The following is a 20,470-nucleotide window of genomic DNA, read 5'->3' as shown; positions in this document are numbered from 1 at the left end:
GTTACTGCACCGAGTGTTTCGAGTGCGTCACCTTGTGGACACACGTGCTATTGCACGACCAAAAAGACCAACTTAAACAGTTCCTTCAATTTATTTTTAAATCATTCTTGTAAAAGCTCTATTCTCAAAATAAAATGTTCTTTTCATTCACATTTTATATACAAAGTAATTTTCCAACAAAGGAGGGAGGATGGCCCCAGATTTTCACCCATTACTCACATCAATCGCCCTCACTGTCAGAGCATGTTGTGCCGCATGTTATTGTTGCGTAACCTGGGGAGGGGGCAAAGCAAAATCACACCATGGTCCTTACAGGAGGTGACCTCGGGTCATTCCACAACAGGACAGCAGGGGTCCTCTCTGGGGCCCAGCGGGGCCTTTGGCCCTCGTGTCAGCGAGGCTTCAAAAGATTCAGATGAAGCAAAAACATAAGCGCCAGGCAAAAACGGAGGGAAAGGAGGATAAAAATCACGCCAAAGAGCAGGCGATAGCGTCGGCACAGATGGGTTACCACCGTGGAAGAGATTTGTGTGGTAACGGTCAGACACACACACACACACACACACACACACACTTTAAGGCTCGATCAGTGATTGATTGCAAGTGCAGAGCAGCCCTCCTGTTTTTGTGCTACACAGCTAAAAGTCCGAAGAAGAGAGGTGGGGGAACTCAAAGCAGGTGCCCCTCCTCCTTTAGAAGTACAGGAAGTCGGAGACGGCGCCGGGCAGGTGGGTCATCAGCTGCATTCTGATCCACCAGTGTGGCTCTTGGGGCGTGTAGCGGGTGTACGGATGCTTGGACCTGATGGCGTCGGTGATGGCGTCCAGGACGGGGGCGACGTCCTTCTGCCCGCTGTTGCAGTACGAGCGCATCAGAGCCACGTGCTGATCGAAGTGGGCCTTCCCGTAATCCTCTTTCACCTGCGAGGGGGCCTCCTTCCACAACTTGTTGGCAGTGCTGGCCACAACGTCGCGGGTCAGGATGCCGGTGGCCGCGATGAAGTTTCCCGGCTCGATTACGGAGACTTTGACCCCCCAGGCCTTCATCTCGTAGCGGAGGCAGTCGGAGAAGGCTTCCACGCCATATTTAGAGATGCAGTACGACGAACGCATGATGTTCCCCATCCTCCCGTACATGCTGGCAAGGTTGACGACACGACCTACACACACACACACACGTTAATCATCAGCCAAAAAGCAGAGTTTGATTCTGCAAAAGCAACAAGAATGGTCAGGTTGTTTCTCTTGGACATTGTTTAACCCGGCCAGGCTGACCTTTGGCCCTGCGGATTAATGGCAGGACAGCTTTGGTGACCCTGATGGTGCCCCACAGGTTGACCTCTGAAACCTGCTTGTAGGTGTCCATGGACGTGAACTCTACTTCTCCAAATGTTGACACACCGGCGTTGTTGACCACAGCCCACAGACCTGGAAAACACACAGGAGTGACCACAGACCCCAACCGCCCGAGCGCTTGCGCGCGCACTCAGAACTTTATTCACCCTTTTCCGAGTCCGCGAGCTTCCGCTTCACGTCATCCACGGCCCGGTTCACCTGCTCGTCGCTGCACACGTCCAGCTGGACCACATTCATGCGATCCGAGCGAAACTCCTCCAGTTCTTTGGCGCCTTCTCCGCCGTCATCCTGCGAAGACGACAGGTGCCGTCAGGGGTGAGCCGGAGCGGGAGGCTGGAGGGGTGCGGGGCACCTGTACCTTCAGGAGACACCCCGCGAAGACGGTGAAGCCGAGCTCGTGCAGGTGTTTCGCAAGTGCGCGTCCAAACCCGCTGTCGCAACCTGTAATGAACACAGCTTTGCCCTGCACCTGAAGAGCAGAGTGACATGTTCTAACATCTAGTGTCCATGCGCGGTGCTAAAATGCTGCAAAATGGGAACAGCAAGTTCGAATGATCTCATTTTTTTTCATTACTTCTTCCAATTGTAGCACTTTTCACCAAAATAATGTTACTAAGCGGACACACAATCAATGCAATCTGGAAAAATGTGCACTCGCATTACACATCAAGGTCGAACAACATGGCACAAATTCATTTAGTTGCTATCAGACTCATGCTGACACATTACCTCCACCAATCCTCTAGGAATTCGAGGCGTCGCAACATACAACACAAAAAGTAAATATAGCATAACTATACATTCGGTGACGCTCGTCTCCGGTAATCCGACCGTCCTCATCGACGCATTGAGGATCGCAGGCAGCCCGACGCCCAACGCAACAGTTAGGAAGACTGAAAACGACACCAGGAGGAGCGATCGGAACGCGGAGTGCGGGGCCATCTTGGCCGAATGGTGCGTTTACGCTCCCGGCGCCGCGCCCCGCATCACCGACGGCGGATGTCACATCACGCCTCCCGTTCCAAAAGCCCCGCAGCAACGCACCAATCGAGATGCCAGTCGCCAGACTAGTGATCAAAACATACAACATTTGTTGCACTTATAGTTACATCTAAGTCAACTCCCGTTTTAGTCTGCGAGTTTCCAACAGGTACGGTAGCGGCTCGTGGACGTTACAGTTTAAGTTAATACAATAATACAGGAAGGGGTTATTCTTTAAAGACGAGTCAAAAGTATAAAAACTTCATCAAAACACGTATTGCGAATACGTACGGCTACCGCAAATGCCAAAACCCGAAAAAACAAAACCGGAAGTGCTTAGGAGGGAATCCTCTTGGCTTCTTTGCTTTGCCAGAAGCGTGCGACGCACCTGCAATTAATAACGTGCAGGCGCGCGCGCACATACACCTGAGAGGTATAGCCCAAGGCCATACGTCAGTCAAATGGAGAGGATCCTATAAACAACCCACAGATGCAGAAGCGCTTGTGAAACTTCGGAAAAGTTTAATATTTTCTGGCCAAACACTTTATGGAACTACAGTACAAGACAAAATAAACTCTTGACAGGACACAAAGGCACTAAAGATCAAGTGTAAAGCCAAGCGACCACCTCTTGGCGTGTCAAAGTGCTGCAAACATGACTACGCATCTGTGAGAGGCTTAAATAGCCTAGGTAAGTGTATTTGATGTAAAATTACATCGGTAATTCTAATCTTCAAAAAAAAATTTGAAAAAATACCTACTTTATGCCATGGAAAGACTCTACAATGTACAGCAGAACTGCAGCAGGATTTAGTGACCAGCGAGTCTTGCATAGATAGTTCTAGTTTGACGTATCCTGATAAGTTTATCAGCAGTAAGAAAGAAAAGTGTAATGTTTTACAGTATCTTGACACATCTGCTGGTAGTTTGTCTTTTAAAAAAAAAAAAAAAAAAGCGATCGCTCTTCACAGCCTCTTTATTTCAGGAAAGTATCAAGCTTTTTCTTGATATTATCAAACGAGTCCATTCCCATGTAGTCCGCCTGACCATGCTCCCATCTCTCCTTCCGCTCTTCGGAGGACAGCTGGGGTTCGAGAGCCGACGCTTGTGTGGGATGGCTCTCGTGCTGAAGAATTAAAAGAAACAGTCAGAATGGGTTGAAATGACTCAAAGGCTGCACAGAACACAACTAGCCATTAATAGCATTTCCAAATCAACAAAACATTCAATGTAGAGGAAGATTCCTGTAGGTCCCGTGTGTGTACGGTGGATTTAGAGGCAGATTCTTGGTTCATTCAATCATTTTATAGTGCTATTCTAGACGTCTACATTTCCTGTTCCACACACTGGACCTCCAGAGAAGCTGCCGATACCACGTACCTGTGTACTCTCATCTGAGACTATTTCACTGTACTGGGACTTTACACCACGGACATGGAGACACAGAAAAGGTCATTAGCATGGAAATGAAGGTGAACTGATCACAACATGAAATATGCAAGTTGCTTCAGTTCTGAACGATGACGAGCTAGCTGGTGTCAGAATGGAAGCCAACATTGTTAAGATGTGGTTTTGAGACGCAAAGACTGGACAGGAAGTGGGTCTGATGGGTGAATGAGAATGACAGCGAGTGCAAGTCTATGAGAGTGAATTTGACCTTTTGGAAATAAGTCAGTTAATGATCTGGGGGAATCTATATTGGTTATTCCTCCCATCATGGCTGCTGCTGCTGACCAGGGAGCAACAAAATCAATGACAGACTGAAGCTGGACAGCCGTTCGGTCACCTCCACGCATCCGGAGTGGAAGGGCTGGTCTCCAAACTGCTCCTGCAGGGCAGGCACCACAGTGCTGGAGTACAGCTTCCACCAGTCCAGGAGGAAGCTGGGATGCGCAGCGGCGTCGGAGACATTTCCCGAAATCTGTGTGGACTTGGGGTCGTACGTGTAGCTCCAAGGCTTGTTCTTCCCAAGAAAATGCACCACCTTGGCGTTCTGACCAAACCTGAAACGAGAGTCACAATCTTCATCTTCCCGGGGGACGTTTGTCTTATGGCAAAGTTGATCCGGCCGACGGTTGTGCAAACAAACCGACGGCCACGTGTTAATCAGCCCTGTGGAAATACCCGACCTAAGAACTTGTTGATGAGGCCTGGAGGCAGGAGGCAGCGATGACGGAGGGGTTGTCCTGTTCAAAATGGAGCCCCACAATAAACACCAGGCTGAGACGCAAACACACAGGGCCTGGAAATAGCCCCTTCTAATTTGGGATCTGGTTTCAGCTGTTGGGAGCTCGGCCGGCGGACACCGGAGCCCGCCACGCCGAGGCCCGCTGGACGCCGCTCGCCTGGCTCAACGTCACCAAGCAACACGTTCATGTGACCCCAGTATCTGCTTACTTCAAGGCTTCAAGGATATTACCCAAGATTTCAGCGGCTACTGATGTTACAGGGGGAGCTCGGACGCTCCGATCCACCGGAATACCAGTTCCCAGTCAGAACCAGTCACTGGCTGCCCGACTGACACTTACTGCTTGAATGCCGGCAGGTAGGTGTAGATGGCGACGCTGCTCAGATTGTAGATGAAGGGCAGATGTTTGGATATGTCAGCGGTGGCCCAGTCGCTGAAGAAGCCGTTCAACACGCCCTGATCTCCACCTGCAGAGAAAAGCTTTAGTGTTCCCACCTCCAAAAGCATAAAAGGACATTTATGTCCCCTTAGATCAGTCAGAATATTTCAGTATTTGCACGGAACGCGTCCGACGGTCAGCAGCCTCCTCTTTAGTGATGACGTGCGCGTGCGTTAATGCAGCCAAAGCGGCGATGATTTAGTCCTCTTCTGGACAAAGATGGATCGTCTTCAGGTCTCGACAGGCTGAGATTAACTGATCCTGGTGCAGTTGCCTCTTCTCGTCATGATGCACCAGCCAAAAAAAACAAAACACCAGGGTTGACGAATCCCCGTAAACATGTTGGATAAGACCGAGTTTGTTTTGAAAGGCCAGTTAAACTGGAGGGTTGGAAACACACACTGGCAAGACCGAACCTCAAAATGTGTTCTCCCTCCGCCGAGGACAAATCACAACATTGGAGCCATAAAAACTGGCTAATAACGAATTCTCCCTCGTGGCGTTGGCTTGCGTGCGTAGCCAGACACAAAGGAGCCTTTAGCGTTTCAGGGGTCGGTTACAAATGAGTTGCACAACGTCTCATCTGAGCCTGGATTAGGACGGTTCAGATCAGCTTTTACATCAATGTGTCCACAGCTGACTAAACCAGAACACCGAAGCCGGGGAGGCAGGTGGCCCAGGCCGACGGGAATGTGCATCGACATAACTTTGCTGGGGCGCTTTGGCTCGAGGTGGACGGGTCAGACCCTCCAAGTTCAACAATAGTCGCCTCTCCTCGGCCGCCCCCCGCCCCTCCAGCTGCACGTTAGCATCCGTACAGTAGAGCGTCCCACTAAATGCCAGAGGTCGACGCACGTCCAACTCATGCACCAGTAAACATGACAAGCCCGTCCGAAGCTATAAATAACAACCACTTTATAAAGCGCACCATCGCGTGTCTACACATGCGGTGCGTTCAAATGCTGGGGATGAAAATGCGGGTAAACCGACGCCGAGGGTTACATAAATGTGCACTGACAAAAACAAGTCTTTCGGAAGGACAATAATCCTTTTGTCTGGCGCGGCAACTGAAGGACAAATTCCTTCCAACGATTCTGGCAGCCAAAATGAGGCAGCGCTTTCAGGCGCAGGCCAGTTCCATCCCATCATCCCAGTTTCGCTCAAGTCAGGAAACTGGTGGGGAAAAAAAAAAACAAACAAAAAAACAGACTATTTCCCATTGCATTCAACAGAACGGGCACAATCGCGTCTCCTCAATCTGCTGCAGGAGTCATGAGAGAATAACCTATAGGAAGAATCCCACCCTCTGCCCTCCCTCAAGCCGATTTAAACCGTTACATCACCCAAGAACATGTCAGAGCAGGTCGTAAATCTATAAAAGTTGCCTCCTTACGGGTCTAGAGTCGACATTTGCCCAAGATAAAACGCGTTTGAGTGTAACATTCCACATTCCTCTGCTATCAAACTTGTTCAGTTACAGTGCACCTCGTCAGGAGCTTCCAAATGTCAAAACGGGGCCTCTCAGATTTAACTCCAACACCCCCAGAGCCTTGTCCAGACCCCAGGGAGGCTCACCCCCATTTTAGCAGGAAGAGGATCAGACCAAGTATTTCTCATGTCCAGCTGCGACTTTACGCCTGTGCAGGAGGCAAGTGACCCACCGTCGAAGCTGCCGTGTTCCGAGCAGTACTCCAGCAGTTTGGCGTACGTCTCTTCAGACGGGCGGAACACGAACACACCGGAGTTGAAGCAGTCGGGCCAGCCGGGGTCAGGAGAAGCAGACAGCTCCTCTCTGTCGAAGAGCTCGTCTATGTTGGACAGCACCTGAGGCGGCCAACAGCAAAAGGTCAAACGCGCGTTGCCACGGTAACACCCAAACCAAAGTCTCACCATTGTGTCCGCGTCCATGAAGACACATTTGGAAAAGTGTGTGAGAGTCCAGCAGTGGAGTTTGGTGAGGGTGACCCCCAGTTCAGGCCTCTTCATCATGGCCAGGTGCGCCGTGTCGCCGCTGTCCAGCACGTCCACCACCAAAACCTCATCGAAGATCCTCCTCAGCACAGACCTGAAGGGTCACAAGACTATAGAATGAATCGCAGCGACCCAGGCAGAGGACGACAGACACGAGCAGGGTGCAGGGCCAGAAACCAGTCAGAGGCATCTTACTGGCAAGGCTCAGACACCTCCGGACCGATGAGGGCCACCAGCTTCTTGGACGTGTCGTGGTTGCGGAGGGACTTGCCCAAGACCATGGCTCCCCGAGCGTAGTTATCATTGGTCGCCAGAGTCACAAAAGCCTGCTCTGTACACACATTCAGAGAAGAGTTAGACAATCTGCTAGAGCTTCACTTTATTACCCCTCCCTCACTTCGATGGCTCAAATCAGCAGGTCCTCTCCAAGAGGACGCGTAGAAAATATCCACAGCTATATTGATAGAAGTAGAAAATGAACTGCAACGTGAAACCTGAATGCAAATTAACACACACACAAAAAATTTAAAAAATCATTAACCTGGGGAACAAGCTGCTGCATGTGCAGTTGTGCAGGGTGTGTGTGTGAAAAGATTAAATGATTAATCATGACATAATGCCAAACACTCCAGAGGATTAAGCAACTTTTCACACATTGACATAAGAAATAGTCGCTTGTTTCTGTCATTTTTGAAACTTCTACAACTGTTGACGTTGCAGCCAAATTGCTGAAGCAGCATTTTCTTTCCAATTAGGTCTCATGACAGCAGCCAGTGCAGATGCTGGAAAAAACAAATTAAAGCCCGGGGGAAACTTTTTCCACATCGTTCTGGCATATTTACGTCAGGCACCGGCAGTACCGGTTTGAAAAGCTTGTAAAAGCAGAAGTTTATTTGCACAACCAGCGCTTCTGATGGTGGCCAGGAGAGTCTGGCTGCAAACTGCCAAAATGTCCCAACAACCACCAGCCTGTGAATCTGAGACGGTGCAGTCAGGAAAAGCTGCTCCATCTTGCGTTTGCCACACCGCCTTTAAGAAACACAGGAACAGTCAATCTAAAAAAAACAGGAACAGTTAATCTAAAAAAAACAGGAACAGTTAATCTAAAAAGAAGCAACCCATTAGATACAGAATGGTGCAATACTGCAATCTGAAGCATCCAGGGTGTGTTAAGCCCTTATCCACCGGCTCTGTGTGAGTAAATCATGGCACCCATTATTCCAGTTCAGTAATTCTGATTCATTTGGCACCAAACAATATTGTCTTTCCACATGGTCTCCCTCTGCAAAACCTCAGGTCCAAGCAAGTTTTTGTAGAGCTGATCATCTTTTATAATTAGATTTATGAGAAACAATCACCGATTAAGTGATATGTGCTTTCATTGCTGCAGCCAAGGAAGAATGTCTCAAATATCTTGGAAAACATATTTCTAAGATTTCCTTTGAGAAATAAGATGAGGGTAGCAATGACCATTTTCTCCAATTAGCAATAACATATTTGAATAAACGCAGACGGGCCCCCTCCTTCCATGGGGGCCATCTTTCTACACACCTGAATCCACTTAATTTCAGCTTCCGGTGCCAATTTCTGTCAATGAACCTCAGGATATGGAAAATAGGACGTTTTGTCCTCAGAAGTATAGGTAATCAAGCATTTTTGGCGTTATTCTAGCCGGTATGTGCCACAAAATCTTACCCACATTGCCTTAAATAGCAGAGTTGCACATACTGTTCTCAATTTTACACTGCATTCATGACCCATCTTGACGTCACATTCCAGGAGGGTTAAAGCCAGAGCTGCAATTTATCTGAACTAAAATCTGATTTCAGCTTTAAAAATCGGTGAGAAATGACGGGAAGGAAGTCGCATCATGCGGCTTCTAATCACAGTTGCCATCTCACGTCACTGCCATGTACTAGAATCGAATTTCAGACGTGGCTGAGAGCTCCAGACACCAATGTCTGTCCTCAACTTATCGCTGATATTAACTGCAAACAAAAACAAAACACGACACAACCGAACACTTAAAACAAAGTCATAACCCTGAGTAACATCTGAGAGCGCGTTCAAAAACTCGGGGGGAGCCTGAACGCCGCTTCTTGTTGGGACGAGGGGCAAAAACAAGTAGATTAAAAGGTTGAAACTCGACGTACCTGCCATGACTGAAGGAGCCCGAACTGTTCGGCGGCTCTGCGGTGAGAAAAGGACCTAGCGAGCACACAGAGGTTGATTTATAGCGAGTGACAGCAGCCGGTCGCGCAGTCACGTGACCGCCTCCACGCACACCCACCTGCTCCCCAGCACGAGCCTCCACGCCCCCCTCGAGAGCCGGTCCGCCAGGGACAACAATACCCAGAATGCAGAGCGTCCGGGGGTTTTTTTTTGTTTTGTTTTTTAAATCTGGAGCTTGTGTCACAGAAGAAAGACCACGTGTGACCTGCCGACATCTTTTTCTGCGGTCTTGATCGTTCAAACACGCGCGAACGTTAAGCCAGTTGCCGTTTTTACCGGGTGACGGGACGTTCGAGGTGAGAGTGATGACGCAATAATATGCGCTGAGGTCCTCGGTGATTTGTCGCCACCTAGAGGTGAAAACCTAGAACACATGACAGTGACATGAACCAGCCAGAAGAAGACCACCACCACTGTGGCTTCCTTTAAGCGAACTTAAGATATTAGAGCATATGACTTGTGTGTATTTATATAGAAAAACAACCTTATATGAGCATCAGTGCATGTCCTTGGCTGCAGAAATCAAATTCCACCTACAACAGCTAACCTTTTGTTTACAAATGCCCCCCTTACCTTCTGTTACAGTCTGATTCCCTGCTGTTTTTTGGCTCCTTGTGGTTTCTATGCACAGGCAGCTGCTTGGCTTAGCCGGAGATGCTGCCAAAGTACTGCCACATACTGTGCTGCTGGACTGAACCCCTTGCAGCATTTATACCCCCCATCAATGGGATCGTGCCAGCAAAACAAGAAAGAGTTCCAGAGAATGATAGTTGGACTTTTTGTCTTGCGCTGAGTTGCTGTGTGCTGTGTGTTGTTAAATTTCACCTCACTTTACTCATTGCAGCTACAGACATGTTAGTGATGGACTGGAAAAGTGGGGGCATTATTTTATACACTAATATATTCATGATTTGGTGTGCGTGCGTGTTTACATCAAACAAAGACACAGTCTGTCAGACATTACATTATCATATATCCATAAAGACTGATTCAGCATGTGGGGATGGATCATTGATTTTATTGTTTGCACTCATCTTGACACTCTGTCAAGCACAGCGAGGAAACATGGCGGGAGGTGGCTGTATCCATGGATACGGGCTGGAGATGGCTGAGAGATTGGAGGAGCCGGGAGCTGGTGAAGAGGAGCTGAGTTGGCAGGGGTCCTGGCAGTTCCGCTCCCTTAATAGAGGTTCTTCTGCACGTAGGCGGCAATGTACTTGACGGCCAGCATGGTCTCCTCACATGTGGGTTTGATCTGGGACTCGGGCAGCAGGAAGCCGTAACGACCAGTGTCACGCAACTCAAAGGTGTAGGAGTACTTCACTCCCAGGTCATAGGCCCAGTCGTCAGAACCACCAGCAGCTGGGTCTGAGCACGGACAAAAGAGAGGGGAGTTATTCAGAGTCGGGGAAGTCTTTTCATGAAAGAGTGCTTCGTGCATCCGCAGCAGGGTGAAAGAAAAATGCACGACCACAAATGAAGCTGCAGCATTGATTGAACTTACAGATCGTTGTGGCACCGGGTCCACTGGTGTAGCGAGTACCGTACAGGCTGCGCAGAGCGGCACTTGCCCCCTCAGCAACCTTCAACTGCGATGCAGAGCAGAAACAAAGGTTGTACAATGTGTTGTAATGAGCTGAAGGTGATTGCTATCGAATCCCAAATTCTTGTTTCTAAGAAAAACCGACAACCAAGAGGAGAAGCGTTGTTCTGATTTTAAGGACAGATAATAAAATCCTCCTGTGGGCTCCAGCAGGAAATGAAAGCCCGAGAGAGATGCCCTTGCAGGAATTGATATTTCTAGCAGAACAAATGAGTTTTGACAGCTCCCCAGAGTTATTTTGTACTGTAAAGGGTCAGGGGAGAGCTCAAATTACGCTGGAGGAACAGCGAGGGGAGATGTGTGATCAGCCTCAGTTGGAGAGGGTGTTAGCGCAGGGGTGTGAGTGTTAAATGAGCAACCCTCGGACACCCCGGTGAGAGGGAAAACAGCCGTGAGAGTGCAGCAGAGAAGAGGCAGCTACAGCGGGGTCTTTAGATAACGGAGAGGATAATGGGACCGTTCCTTCCCTGGCGCATTTGCGTCAGATGCTCTCCGATAAAGAAAATTTCACGTGGTATTAAGATAGATGCTTTCTAAAATGTCGTTACCAGCTCGCTGTGGTGTGCTGCCAGGTTGTAGCTGTAGGAGTAGGGGAAGAGGAGCAGCTGGGAGTAGGAATGGACGGTGAGGTAGGCCTTGATGACAGCCTTGTTCCTGCGGATGAAGTTGGCGACGTTCTTGACCTCGATCTCTGACTCAGGGCTGTACCCGCAGAAGGTGTCGCTGCAGGGATTGCTGGAGGCTCCGAGAGCTGGGGCGGCCAAGAAGAGGAAAAAAAAGTCTTGATTAACATGAGGGTTTCATAGATCAATGCTTTATGCAGGATAAAGGCTTTTTAATAATATGAGTGGGAAAAACTGCCCATGTTCAAAAGTGTCTGAGGAGGCTTGGTGTATAATTTATTTGAAAAGTTGCTAACTCTCTAAAATTGAAAGCTATTGAGTCTCTCTCTGTCTGTCCCTACTTTGTTCCAGACGGGGGCGCTGTTGCAACGTTTTGGAGAGAAACGGTCTGTTCTCAGTGTCTTCCGAACAGTTTTCACTTTTTCTTCTTGAAATACAAAACTACGCGAATGGAAAGCAACAATTGTAATCTTAAACCATTGTTGTCACTACTTATTTTAATCTTACTTTACTTCTGATGATCATCATTTATTTGCATTGGTGTGTTGGGAATTTCCATCACATCTGACATGCGGGTGCTAAAATTTGTTTCTGACCATCGTTGCCTCACTGAACAGCCGATTTCATGTGAACTTACTGCACCAGCCAGCATCAAAGTTCCTGTTGGGATCAGCTCCAACGCAGCTGGTTCCTGACTTCCTGGAGCGAGTTTTCCTCCACATCCTGTTCTATAGTTCCATAAAGTGGACAAAGTAAGCACGTCACACATTCACGCAACAAATCAACAGACAAAGGGGGCGGCAGCAGGGGGAAGGGGCATTGGCCAGGCCAAAGATGTAACTCACGTTGGTGTGGGTGTACTCGTAGCCGTCAATGTTGAAGACAGGCAGGACGTAAACGTCCATCTGGTTGAGCAGGCTGGTCATTTGAGCGTCGCTGCCAAAGGTAGACAGAGCCTGAGGGGAGAGGAGGGACACGGCGTGATCAACGTTCCGAGGCCCGTCACTCCCGTTCGCTGTGCTTCCTCACCTCTTTGACGAACCACTGGCAGAAAGCAGGGGAGATCCACTCCCTGGCGTGGATGCCGCAGTCCATGAAGATGGCGGGCTTGGCAAAGCTAGACTTTCTGCCGAGCTTGAGGAGGGTCATGGGGCGACCCTCGTAGGTGTTTCCGATCACCTCCTTGCTGATCAGATCTTTGTTGGAGGTGGAGATGGAGGCAATCCAGGACTGGATCTGAAATGAGAGATTCCGAGTAAGAACCCCGCTGAGGTTTGTGTGCTCAGCGATCGCGGCTCCTCCGTCATACCTGAGCCCACGTGTTGTACTTTGTGTAGCTGTGAGCTCGGGGGGAGGGCTTGTTGTCAGCCTGGCCATCAACGGCAGCCTGCAGGTCCTCAAGAAGGATCCTGGGAACCCATTCAGCATAAATAAAGATGCACAGGCCCGAACGTGTCTAATTTGTGTTGAGACTTACTCGTATTCCATGCCACTCTGCTCCAGGGTGGTGTAGACCAGGTCCAGGTACTGGGCATGCACGCGGATGTCCACATCCATGTCAATGCCCACCTGCTTCTCGCTCTCGGGGTTCCAGAAATCAAGCTGCAGATGGCGCCAAAGTCACAGGCTTGAAGAACTGCGAGATCCTCGAACATGAAATTGGTTTGTACTGAGAAGACATTTCATACCTCGATGCTCTGAGCCAGGTTTTTGATGACAGTCACATGCTCATCAAGCACGGGCTGCAGACGGAAGACTTTCTCGCTATATGGAGGAACACAGACACACGCGAGAGGAAAAGTTCTGTATTATTCTGACCTCCTTGCTTTAGACAGAGCTGTCTGCTCGGTTCTATTCAATTCATCGGGGAAGATTTGGAAAAAAAATCCCAGATTTTTCTTTCTTAATAACGGTTGGGCAGCAGGTAAAGGGTTACACTCCTGAGGAATTTTACTAACACAGCTCTGAACTACCGGTGAACAAAAGAACCTTTGTGAGTGAAATTAAATGACAAAGACCGGGAAAGGTTTGAAATTCTTAGAATACTTCCAAAGGAAAGGCATGACGGCCGCAGCCAGGGTGCAGGTCAATAAAGCGCACTGTAATCTTAAAGAGACGAGCCCCCCCCTTTCACTGTAGATATAGATTTACCCTTCGAAGCGAGTGATCTCCGCCAGGGCAACAGCCACCAATCCAAAAACCAGGAGGATCCTCATGTTGGAAGTGAGTTTGAGCTCGCCTCTCAGCCAGCACTTATAACCCCAACCTGCCCTCAGCCCACCAATCACCACCCAGGAAGCACGCCACACATCCTCCCTGGACCCTCTACGGCCGCGCTCCTGCTGTTTTCATCTGAAGGATGCATAAATGATTGATAGAGTTACTTTGAGGGGAACTTTGGGCCAAGGTCACTTTGTTTTAATAATGTTATGTTCAGATGTTCAGATGGAGGAGAGACCTGAAAAAGAGCAACGCCATTTCTGCCCATTTTATTCAGATTTTCATGTATTCACAGAACATACAGAGTAAGAAAACATGTTTAAATATCACAAAGACAACCACCAAAAGTATTTACAGCCAGCAGCTGTGCTTGAGGTGTCCATTTGTGTGTTTTCCAGGGGGAGCACATCACTTGGGTCAGCACATACAGTATCTGACGGCAACTGGGGTGGAATCACAGATACAAACTTAAATATTTGATATTGTTACATATATACATGCAGGAATGGATTTTATCTTTTCTGACGTCTCAGATGAGCACTGTTCCAACGTGGCGCCACCAAACTGCATTACATGCATTACACGTCTTGCAATATATTTCTAATGCATAAATAATGGTCGTATAGTGAGAGACACAATGGGTGGACAACATGTAGTCTGTCAGCTCAGCCTGGGATGTTTTTTCATATATAATAATGGTTCACAATTCATTGTTCTGCAGATAAACATTGCACAAAGTCGTTTGGTCAGACACAGCAACACATACACGTTTTTCACCAGGCTGCATGATTCAGTGCTTGGGAATCTAGTAGGGTTTTCACGTATGGAATGTCTCTGTACCCTCCCTCTCCTCACTTCACGTCAGGGGACGCCTTGCTTTTGGACGTGAGGCTCAGGCCCTCTGAGACGCGGAAAGAGAGCGCACTCATCTTGGAGCTGATGCTGGGGTGAGGCCCCGCGGCCCCGCTGGGCGAGCAGTGCAGCAGGCGCACTAGGTTCTTGCGGAAGTTGCGCCCCACGAAGCCGTACACGATGGGGTTGATGCAGCTGTTGACGTAGGCGATGCAGATGGTGAAGGGCATGGCGGTGTCGATTATGTCCAGCAGGGGGCAGTTCTGCACTTTGATCAGCTGGGTGAAGACCTGCATCAGGTGGAACACTTGATGGGGCGCCCAGCACAGGAAGAAGGCCAGGACGGCGGCGGCGAGCATGCGCAGCACCTCGTCATCCCGGGACGGGAGCTTTTCTGGATGCTGCGCGCGTTTAGCAGTGCCCGTCCAATGAGGCAGTAACAGGTAATGATGACGATGAAAGGGATTAAGAAGCCGAGCAGGAATTTCATCAGGCTGATGGCCAGCAGGAGCTCCGCCAAACTCTTGCTCTCCTCGATGTCTTTGTGCAGGACGGCGCACACCGTCCTGTTGAAGTTGATGATGTTGAGCACGTCTCTGGTCAGTGCCGTGGGCAAGCTGAGCACAAAGGCAAAAAGCCAGATCAGCACGCAGGTGATGCGCGCGTAGACCATGGTGCGGAACCGGCGCGACTGCACCGGGTGGACGATGGCAAGGTAGCGGTCGATGCTGAGGGCCACGAGGAAAAAGATGCTGGTGTAGAGGTTGAAGATCGCCAGGCCCGCGCTGGCCTTGCACAGGAACCCCCCAAAGGGCCAGTGGTAGCCCCTGGCGGTGAAGGTGGCCCACATGGGCAAGGTGATGAGGAAGGTGAGGTCCGAAATGGCCAGATTGAGCACAAATATGTTAGCGACCGTCTTCAGCTTCATGTAGCAGTAGATGATGGCCACCACCATGCTGTTTCCCACCACCCCGATGACAAAGATGCTGGCGTAGACGATGGGCACCAGAGCAAAGATGATATCCAGGATTCCCGACATGCCACATGTTAGTTTTATCCCTGTCGCATTTCCTGCGTTCTCCATCTTTCCCTTTTCAAGTGCTTGATCCTGTTTTAAAGGGGGGGCTTGTTGGCAGGGCGCGTCTGTCGCCACTGAAACAGGCCTTGGGCGAGGGTCTTAGTGAGTCCTATAAAAGAAACAGAACAACAAAAAGTCACTAGGGGAAGAGCCATCATTACTGCTGGCATGGTCCATAAACCCTAATCCAAACGAGAACCCAGGAAAGCGCTCACCCTCCACCAGCTCATTAAAGACCTGCACATTAAAGCCATCCTGACGCTTTATGTTATTTCTGTAAAACAGGAAGCCACGAGAAACAGATGTTGTATGTTATTCAATATTCCAAAAATGCCCTTTGAAGCATCATTATTCAGACAGACTTCATTTTCCCTACTCTGTTAAATGGTCTTTTGGCTAATGAATGGCAACAGTAAAAAGTCTAGTCTCTTTATTAAATGGCCCGTCCATCTGGGTGGACCGTCAGCAGCCGGAAGGGAGAACATTTATGCCTTTTGCGTTACGGCCCGCGTTAATGAAGACTGCGTGGCAAAGTGCGAGTTTGGATAACACCATTAAACACCGAGGTGCCGGGGGAGCGGCGAGGGGAGATGAGGGGGAGGGGAAAAATAGAGGGGTGAGCCTCCAGTCCCTGCAAAAGACATGTCACGTTTCAGGCCCTCGGTGTGCGGAGATACATTGTACCCAGCATGAGAACTTCTAATCAGCACACACCTAAACAAACAGGACAGCAGGGATTCAGCTTTGTGGAAACTTTGCTCTGTGAGAAAATCAAACCTGTGCGCAAGCTGAAAATATGCCCCCGGGCAACTTTTTGCCTCATTTGTACAAGCGGAATGTAAGATTGTGGCGGGAGCAAATTCTCGCCACTGTTCAGTTTTTTGCGTGATTGGAATCACTTAATGAGGAGGCGATGTAATAACATTAGCCCGAGAATCGCGTATGCTATTAAAGTGTGCTTGTGATTGATGTTAGGTACAATAAATGCAGGTAGGTAGAAATAAACAATAAACATATTAACACTAACTGTGTGGATTTTTTTTTAAAGCAGAAAGCAGTAGATTGTGTGGACTGGACATAGTTAAGTATTGTATGAACTACCACAATAGGAGCTATCTGAATTGGCAGCTGTGTTCAACATTGTGGGCATCCTGCCACCAGAGGGCGTCGTAGCACTATTAGCTGACCTTAAAACATGACATAAAAACAAAGCTCAGTGGTTTCCTGTTAGGCCGAGTCGACTGTACATTATCTACAGATATGAATAAAGTTTTCAACCTTGTTTGCATGGATAAATTACTTGCTCCTCCTTGCTTACTTGGTCCAACTAATGCAGTCTGATCTGCTTTTTTAGAGCCATTTCATCACAGTCATTGCTCTCCACCTTTTTCTGCCAGGTTTTCAAGGGATAAATTTTCTGATAAAAAAAAGATAATAAATAATAGTATCGGTTGCAGATGTGTGGACAGTTGTGCGCGGGTGCCAAGGGCAACAGCGGGACTAACTATCTTTGCCCGTTTCCTGAGCGAACCCCGGCCTGCGTAGGTAAAGACTCTAGGTGTTTTCATTTTCAGAACAGCCCTTGAGAACCAGCAGTAAAGGTTCTATCTGTCTGAGTCAGAGTTTTCAGATGACCACAAATGGAAAAAAAGGATGCCATATGTTTACATATGTTTTCTAGCGACCTGCCAGTAGTTTTCCATGAGTAAAGACTCTCAAGGTGAGTGCACAATTGTGGGGAGCAAATATCAACAAAGCTGAAAGTTATTGCCGCCTATGCATGTCAGTCCCATAATAAAGGCGAGGTGGCGCGGACGGGAGCCGACTCGGAAGCGGGTCATTTAGCGAGCGTCCAGCGAGCAATAAGATGGCACATTGCTGAATGACAGCCATAAACCCCGGGCGACCACAGACAGGAAGGCAAACACCTTCTTCGAGGGGTCAGAGAGCAAGCTGCATCCTCTACGCCACAACAATGGACCGCGAGGCATTCGACTCAACACAAGGCCGGCTCACAGCGATAGATAATATCAGGATCAGCGGGAAGTTCAGGGGAATTTTTTTTTTCTCCATTTGCAATACAAGTTCTTTTTGCAATTAAGATGAGCCCCTGGGCCAAACTGGACCGAGTTTCATCAGAATCACCGCTCCCATCAACAAAACTATCCGAGCCTGGCTGCTCGGACATGAGCGCAGCCATCTGTCTTCCCATACAGAACGGCACTAACGTGTTTGTCTGAGGGAGTTAATGATTTATTTCAGCCCCATTACGAAGTGATTTCAATGTTACACCTCATCATCTCCTTGTTTAGGCCTCATTTCAGATCAGCTTCCTGTTGGTTTAAGACACTTTTTTCTAAGGCTTCAAATTTAACACCCACACGCTCGCCAGCAGAAAGAGGCGGATTTAATCACGAAATTAAAGCTTAATATAACGCCCCCGTAATAACACCGGTGTCAAGTGTCGCGCACCTCAAGCGCAACCTCCTGCTACTTCCTCTCTTCCTCTATGTCGACTTGAAAGCGGGTTGTTTTGGACACAGCGAGGAAGTCGGAAACTTGACCCAAGACTGAGGAAACATGTTTCTGGGTTAAATGATGTAAAGAAAAAGGATTATAATGTCCATGACCTCGTGTGTTCAGCGAAGGGGACTAATGGAAATATTAGCATCAGAAGCCCTCGCTGCTGAGTTGTGTTTATAAAACTCCGCTTTCACGTGATTAAACAGCACGAATGAATGCCTGCGAAGCCTCCGGACGGATCCCCTATCGGACCCACTGAAATATGCCGAACTTACAATAACAGAAAATAACAATAAATCCTTGACTTTCTCACTCCCTTCCACACTGGCTGATGGTTTGTTTAAGGCACTTTTCACAGGGAGCACCTGAGATCAGATCCAGAAACAGCTCCGGTCGCCAAGAGAAAAGTCATCACTGTAAATATGAAACCTTTAAGTCTCCGAGCAGCGGTCTGAGTTATTGGTCTTGGAATAAATGAGGATTTTCAGGCAGCCCGGAGCTACTGTTTATCAGGAAGGGGATCCAATTCTCCCCGGACAATGTAAACTTTACAGAAGATTCCATCCTTCATTTCATCTAATGTGCAAATAATGTGGCGTTACATTCTTTCCATACCATAGTGCACGGGGGCATGAGGCGGCCGACGTACTTTCACCTGGACTACCGGGGAAACAGGGCAGGGAGCAACGGGTTAAGTCGGCCAGTAAAGGCAAAAAAACGTGCTTCATATTTACAGAAAATGTTGCACCTAAATATTGCACCATGTCCGAAACAGCTCAAATCAATGGAAAACGAGGGACAAAAGGGATTAAAAGCAGGATTAAGGATCCAAAGATGTGAAAAGGAACGGAACTCCTACCTGTAGAGCCGAACCAGAAGGCTGTGGATGCTTCCAGAGCAGGACAGAGACCACCGCTGTGAGCCACCAACCGGCCCAGATTTAACTGGTGGAGCGAGACGAGCAGGAATACCCTCTGACACACCAACGCACACCCACTCCTCTTACACACACACAAACACACACACACACACACGAACACACACACACACACAAACACACACACACACACACACAGTGATGAATGAAATCTACTGGAGCCACGCAGTGTCCTAGCCCAGATCTCCCCGTGGACAGCAGCCCCCATACAAGCACCCGCGCACACACATATGCACAAGATCTTACACAATAGCACATCTCCTCCTCCTCCTCATATTCTCCTCCTCTTTCTGCCCTGTCGCCAGCCCCCCCTCCATAATATCTGTTTTTGATCACTCATTTGGGCTTTTGTGGGATATCGATGCTGTTTTTCCACGCAGGTGGACCCCCTTAGAGTCAGGACCTGTTGCACAAGCTTTGCAGGGCGTATTACTTGCACATGTCATAAGAAAAACTCCTCTCCGTATCGTGACGGTCGCCCCGGCGATCATCTCTCTGCTCCGACGGTCCCCCGTGTCATCTTCTCAGCATGAAAGGAATGGTCGGGCTCTGATTGTGATTGGGCCTGTCGACACTCTGTATTAATAGCTGCCACGAGTTTGCCCTTGGCTTGGATCAGGGTGTTTCAGGGGCTGGGAGAGGGGAGGGAAACCGGCGGGCTGGAGCCGCGGTGCTGGGCTACTTTCCTTTAACCCTTTTCTGTGCTTTCTAAGAATATTTCCCACATCTCGACGGACTTTCAGCAGTCTCAGAAATTATTGGCAGCGAGCTTTAACACCTTTTAATTCATCTACAGGAATGTACAAGTTCTTTTCATCTTTCACTATTTGTCTCTCTCCTTGCCTTGACAGGTGCTGAGCAGCGGAACGCATCCTAACATCGCCCCCTCGGTCTGAGGCAACACTTACTATTGTTGTGCAGATGGGTAATGACGGATGAGCCCGAGTTGCCGTCAAGCCCTATATCCTCTCAGTTTTAGCGTCGGAGGCGTCAAAGGTGGTGAAAGTAATCGGCAAACAAAGGAAGAAAGGAAAAACAAACATTTCAGGGCCGCATGGAAGGCCTGTTTGGTGGCTTCGGCCCGCTCATGTGTAACCCAGTCACATTAAGTGGGTTTTCTCACCCTTGGAGGTCACGCAGGGTCAAACTTTTTGAGAATATGTGACATACGCCAGAGGGCTCTTCAGTCAGAGCAGGTTGCTGAAAGGAGGACAGTCTCACTCTCTGAAACGCAGCAACGGAGCCATTTACACCTCCGGGGGGCTTATGATCGGGCTCCATCATATCTTCAATTACCGTGAACGATAAGAATCGTCCATTAGCCGAACGTTATCTTCCTGCGTATCCTGTCACAGCAGCGAGCAGCCATTCGGGATCAACTCGCTGGCTGGGCCCTTGGTCCCGCTGCCACAAGAACTGTAAACAGTCTAAATCTGACCCATGAGACCCCTAAGGAAGCGTGGACCGA

The 20,470-nt window shown here is 48.9% G+C and overlaps 4 protein-coding genes across 5 annotated transcripts in view; all 4 read right to left on the bottom strand.

The window, feature by feature from the left end:
• Nucleotides 1-72: 72 nt before the first annotated feature.
• bdh1 (3-hydroxybutyrate dehydrogenase, type 1) lies at nucleotides 73-2,394 on the bottom strand. Its single transcript, XM_057013446.1, has 5 exons — nucleotides 2,085-2,394; nucleotides 1,714-1,824; nucleotides 1,502-1,643; nucleotides 1,275-1,427; nucleotides 73-1,159 (listed from the first exon to the last, which is right to left on the bottom strand). The coding sequence occupies exons 1-5, from the start codon at nucleotides 2,295-2,297 to the stop codon at nucleotides 693-695; spliced, it is 1,086 nt and encodes a 361-aa protein (XP_056869426.1). The 5' UTR covers nucleotides 2,298-2,394; the 3' UTR covers nucleotides 73-692.
• A 900-nt stretch (nucleotides 2,395-3,294) lies between these two features.
• On the bottom strand, nucleotides 3,295-9,244 carry LOC130514086 (glycogenin-1-like). 2 transcript variants are annotated; one of them, XM_057013448.1, is made up of 8 exons: nucleotides 9,088-9,244; nucleotides 7,130-7,265; nucleotides 6,854-7,028; nucleotides 6,625-6,787; nucleotides 4,865-4,991; nucleotides 4,123-4,339; nucleotides 3,717-3,755; nucleotides 3,295-3,462 (listed from the first exon to the last, which is right to left on the bottom strand). In XM_057013448.1, the coding sequence occupies exons 1-8, from the start codon at nucleotides 9,092-9,094 to the stop codon at nucleotides 3,313-3,315; spliced, it is 1,014 nt and encodes a 337-aa protein (XP_056869428.1). In that variant the 5' UTR covers nucleotides 9,095-9,244; the 3' UTR covers nucleotides 3,295-3,312. The 2 variants fall into 2 exon arrangements, with proteins under 2 accessions (XP_056869428.1, XP_056869429.1); XM_057013449.1 differs by lacking the exon at nucleotides 3,717-3,755.
• Nucleotides 9,245-10,164: 920 nt separating this feature from the next.
• On the bottom strand, nucleotides 10,165-13,669 carry cpb1 (carboxypeptidase B1 (tissue)). The gene is made up of 10 exons (XM_057013444.1): nucleotides 13,544-13,669; nucleotides 13,081-13,156; nucleotides 12,870-12,994; nucleotides 12,702-12,801; nucleotides 12,422-12,628; nucleotides 12,238-12,348; nucleotides 12,030-12,120; nucleotides 11,318-11,520; nucleotides 10,671-10,755; nucleotides 10,165-10,534 (listed from the first exon to the last, which is right to left on the bottom strand). Exons 1-10 carry the CDS (start codon nucleotides 13,606-13,608, stop codon nucleotides 10,347-10,349), a joined length of 1,251 nt encoding a protein of 416 aa, XP_056869424.1. The 5' UTR covers nucleotides 13,609-13,669; the 3' UTR covers nucleotides 10,165-10,346.
• Nucleotides 13,670-13,865: 196 nt separating this feature from the next.
• The window catches only part of LOC130514085 (type-1 angiotensin II receptor-like), a 61,618-nt gene continuing 55,013 nt past the window's right edge, over nucleotides 13,866-20,470 (bottom strand). The window contains 2 exon segments of the mRNA XM_057013447.1: nucleotides 13,866-14,849; nucleotides 14,852-15,651. Coding sequence (XP_056869427.1) covers nucleotides 14,464-14,849; nucleotides 14,852-15,548 — 1,083 coding nt within the window. The 5' untranslated portion in view covers nucleotides 15,549-15,651 and the 3' untranslated portion in view covers nucleotides 13,866-14,463.

The sequence above is a fragment of the Takifugu flavidus genome, chromosome 17, assembly GCF_003711565.1.
Source record: "Takifugu flavidus isolate HTHZ2018 chromosome 17, ASM371156v2, whole genome shotgun sequence".
NCBI classification, from domain to species: domain Eukaryota; kingdom Metazoa; phylum Chordata; class Actinopteri; order Tetraodontiformes; family Tetraodontidae; genus Takifugu; species Takifugu flavidus.
The sequence above is the reverse complement of the archived record's forward strand: the minus strand, read 5'-3'. Positions and strand labels throughout refer to the sequence as shown.

Excerpts from the sequence above, each read along its gene's own strand:
- bdh1 (XM_057013446.1), bottom strand. The coding sequence starts at position 2,297 with ATGGCCCCGCACTCCGCGTTCCGATCGCTCCTCCTGGTGTCGTTTTCA. Across the intron at positions 1,825-2,084 it reads TTCCTAGAGGATTGGTGGAG|GTGCAGGGCAAAGCTGTGTT; the intron begins GTAATGTGTCAG and ends TCTGCTCTTCAG. Across the intron at positions 1,160-1,274 it reads ATTAATCCGCAGGGCCAAAG|GTCGTGTCGTCAACCTTGCC; the intron begins GTCAGCCTGGCC and ends GTGTGTGTGTAG.
- LOC130514086 (XM_057013448.1), bottom strand. Across the intron at positions 6,788-6,853 it reads TCATGGACGCGGACACAATG|GTGCTGTCCAACATAGACGA; the intron begins GTGAGACTTTGG and ends TGGCCGCCTCAG. Across the intron at positions 3,463-3,716 it reads TCTCAGATGAGAGTACACAG|CACGAGAGCCATCCCACACA; the intron begins GTACGTGGTATC and ends TTAATTCTTCAG.
- cpb1 (XM_057013444.1), bottom strand. The coding sequence starts at position 13,608 with ATGAGGATCCTCCTGGTTTTTGGATTGGTGGCTGTTGCCCTGGCGGAG. Across the intron at positions 13,157-13,543 it reads GAGATCACTCGCTTCGAAGG|CGAGAAAGTCTTCCGTCTGC; the intron begins GTAAATCTATAT and ends TCCTCCATATAG. Across the intron at positions 10,535-10,670 it reads ACCCGGTGCCACAACGATCT|ACCCAGCTGCTGGTGGTTCT; the intron begins GTAAGTTCAATC and ends GTCCGTGCTCAG.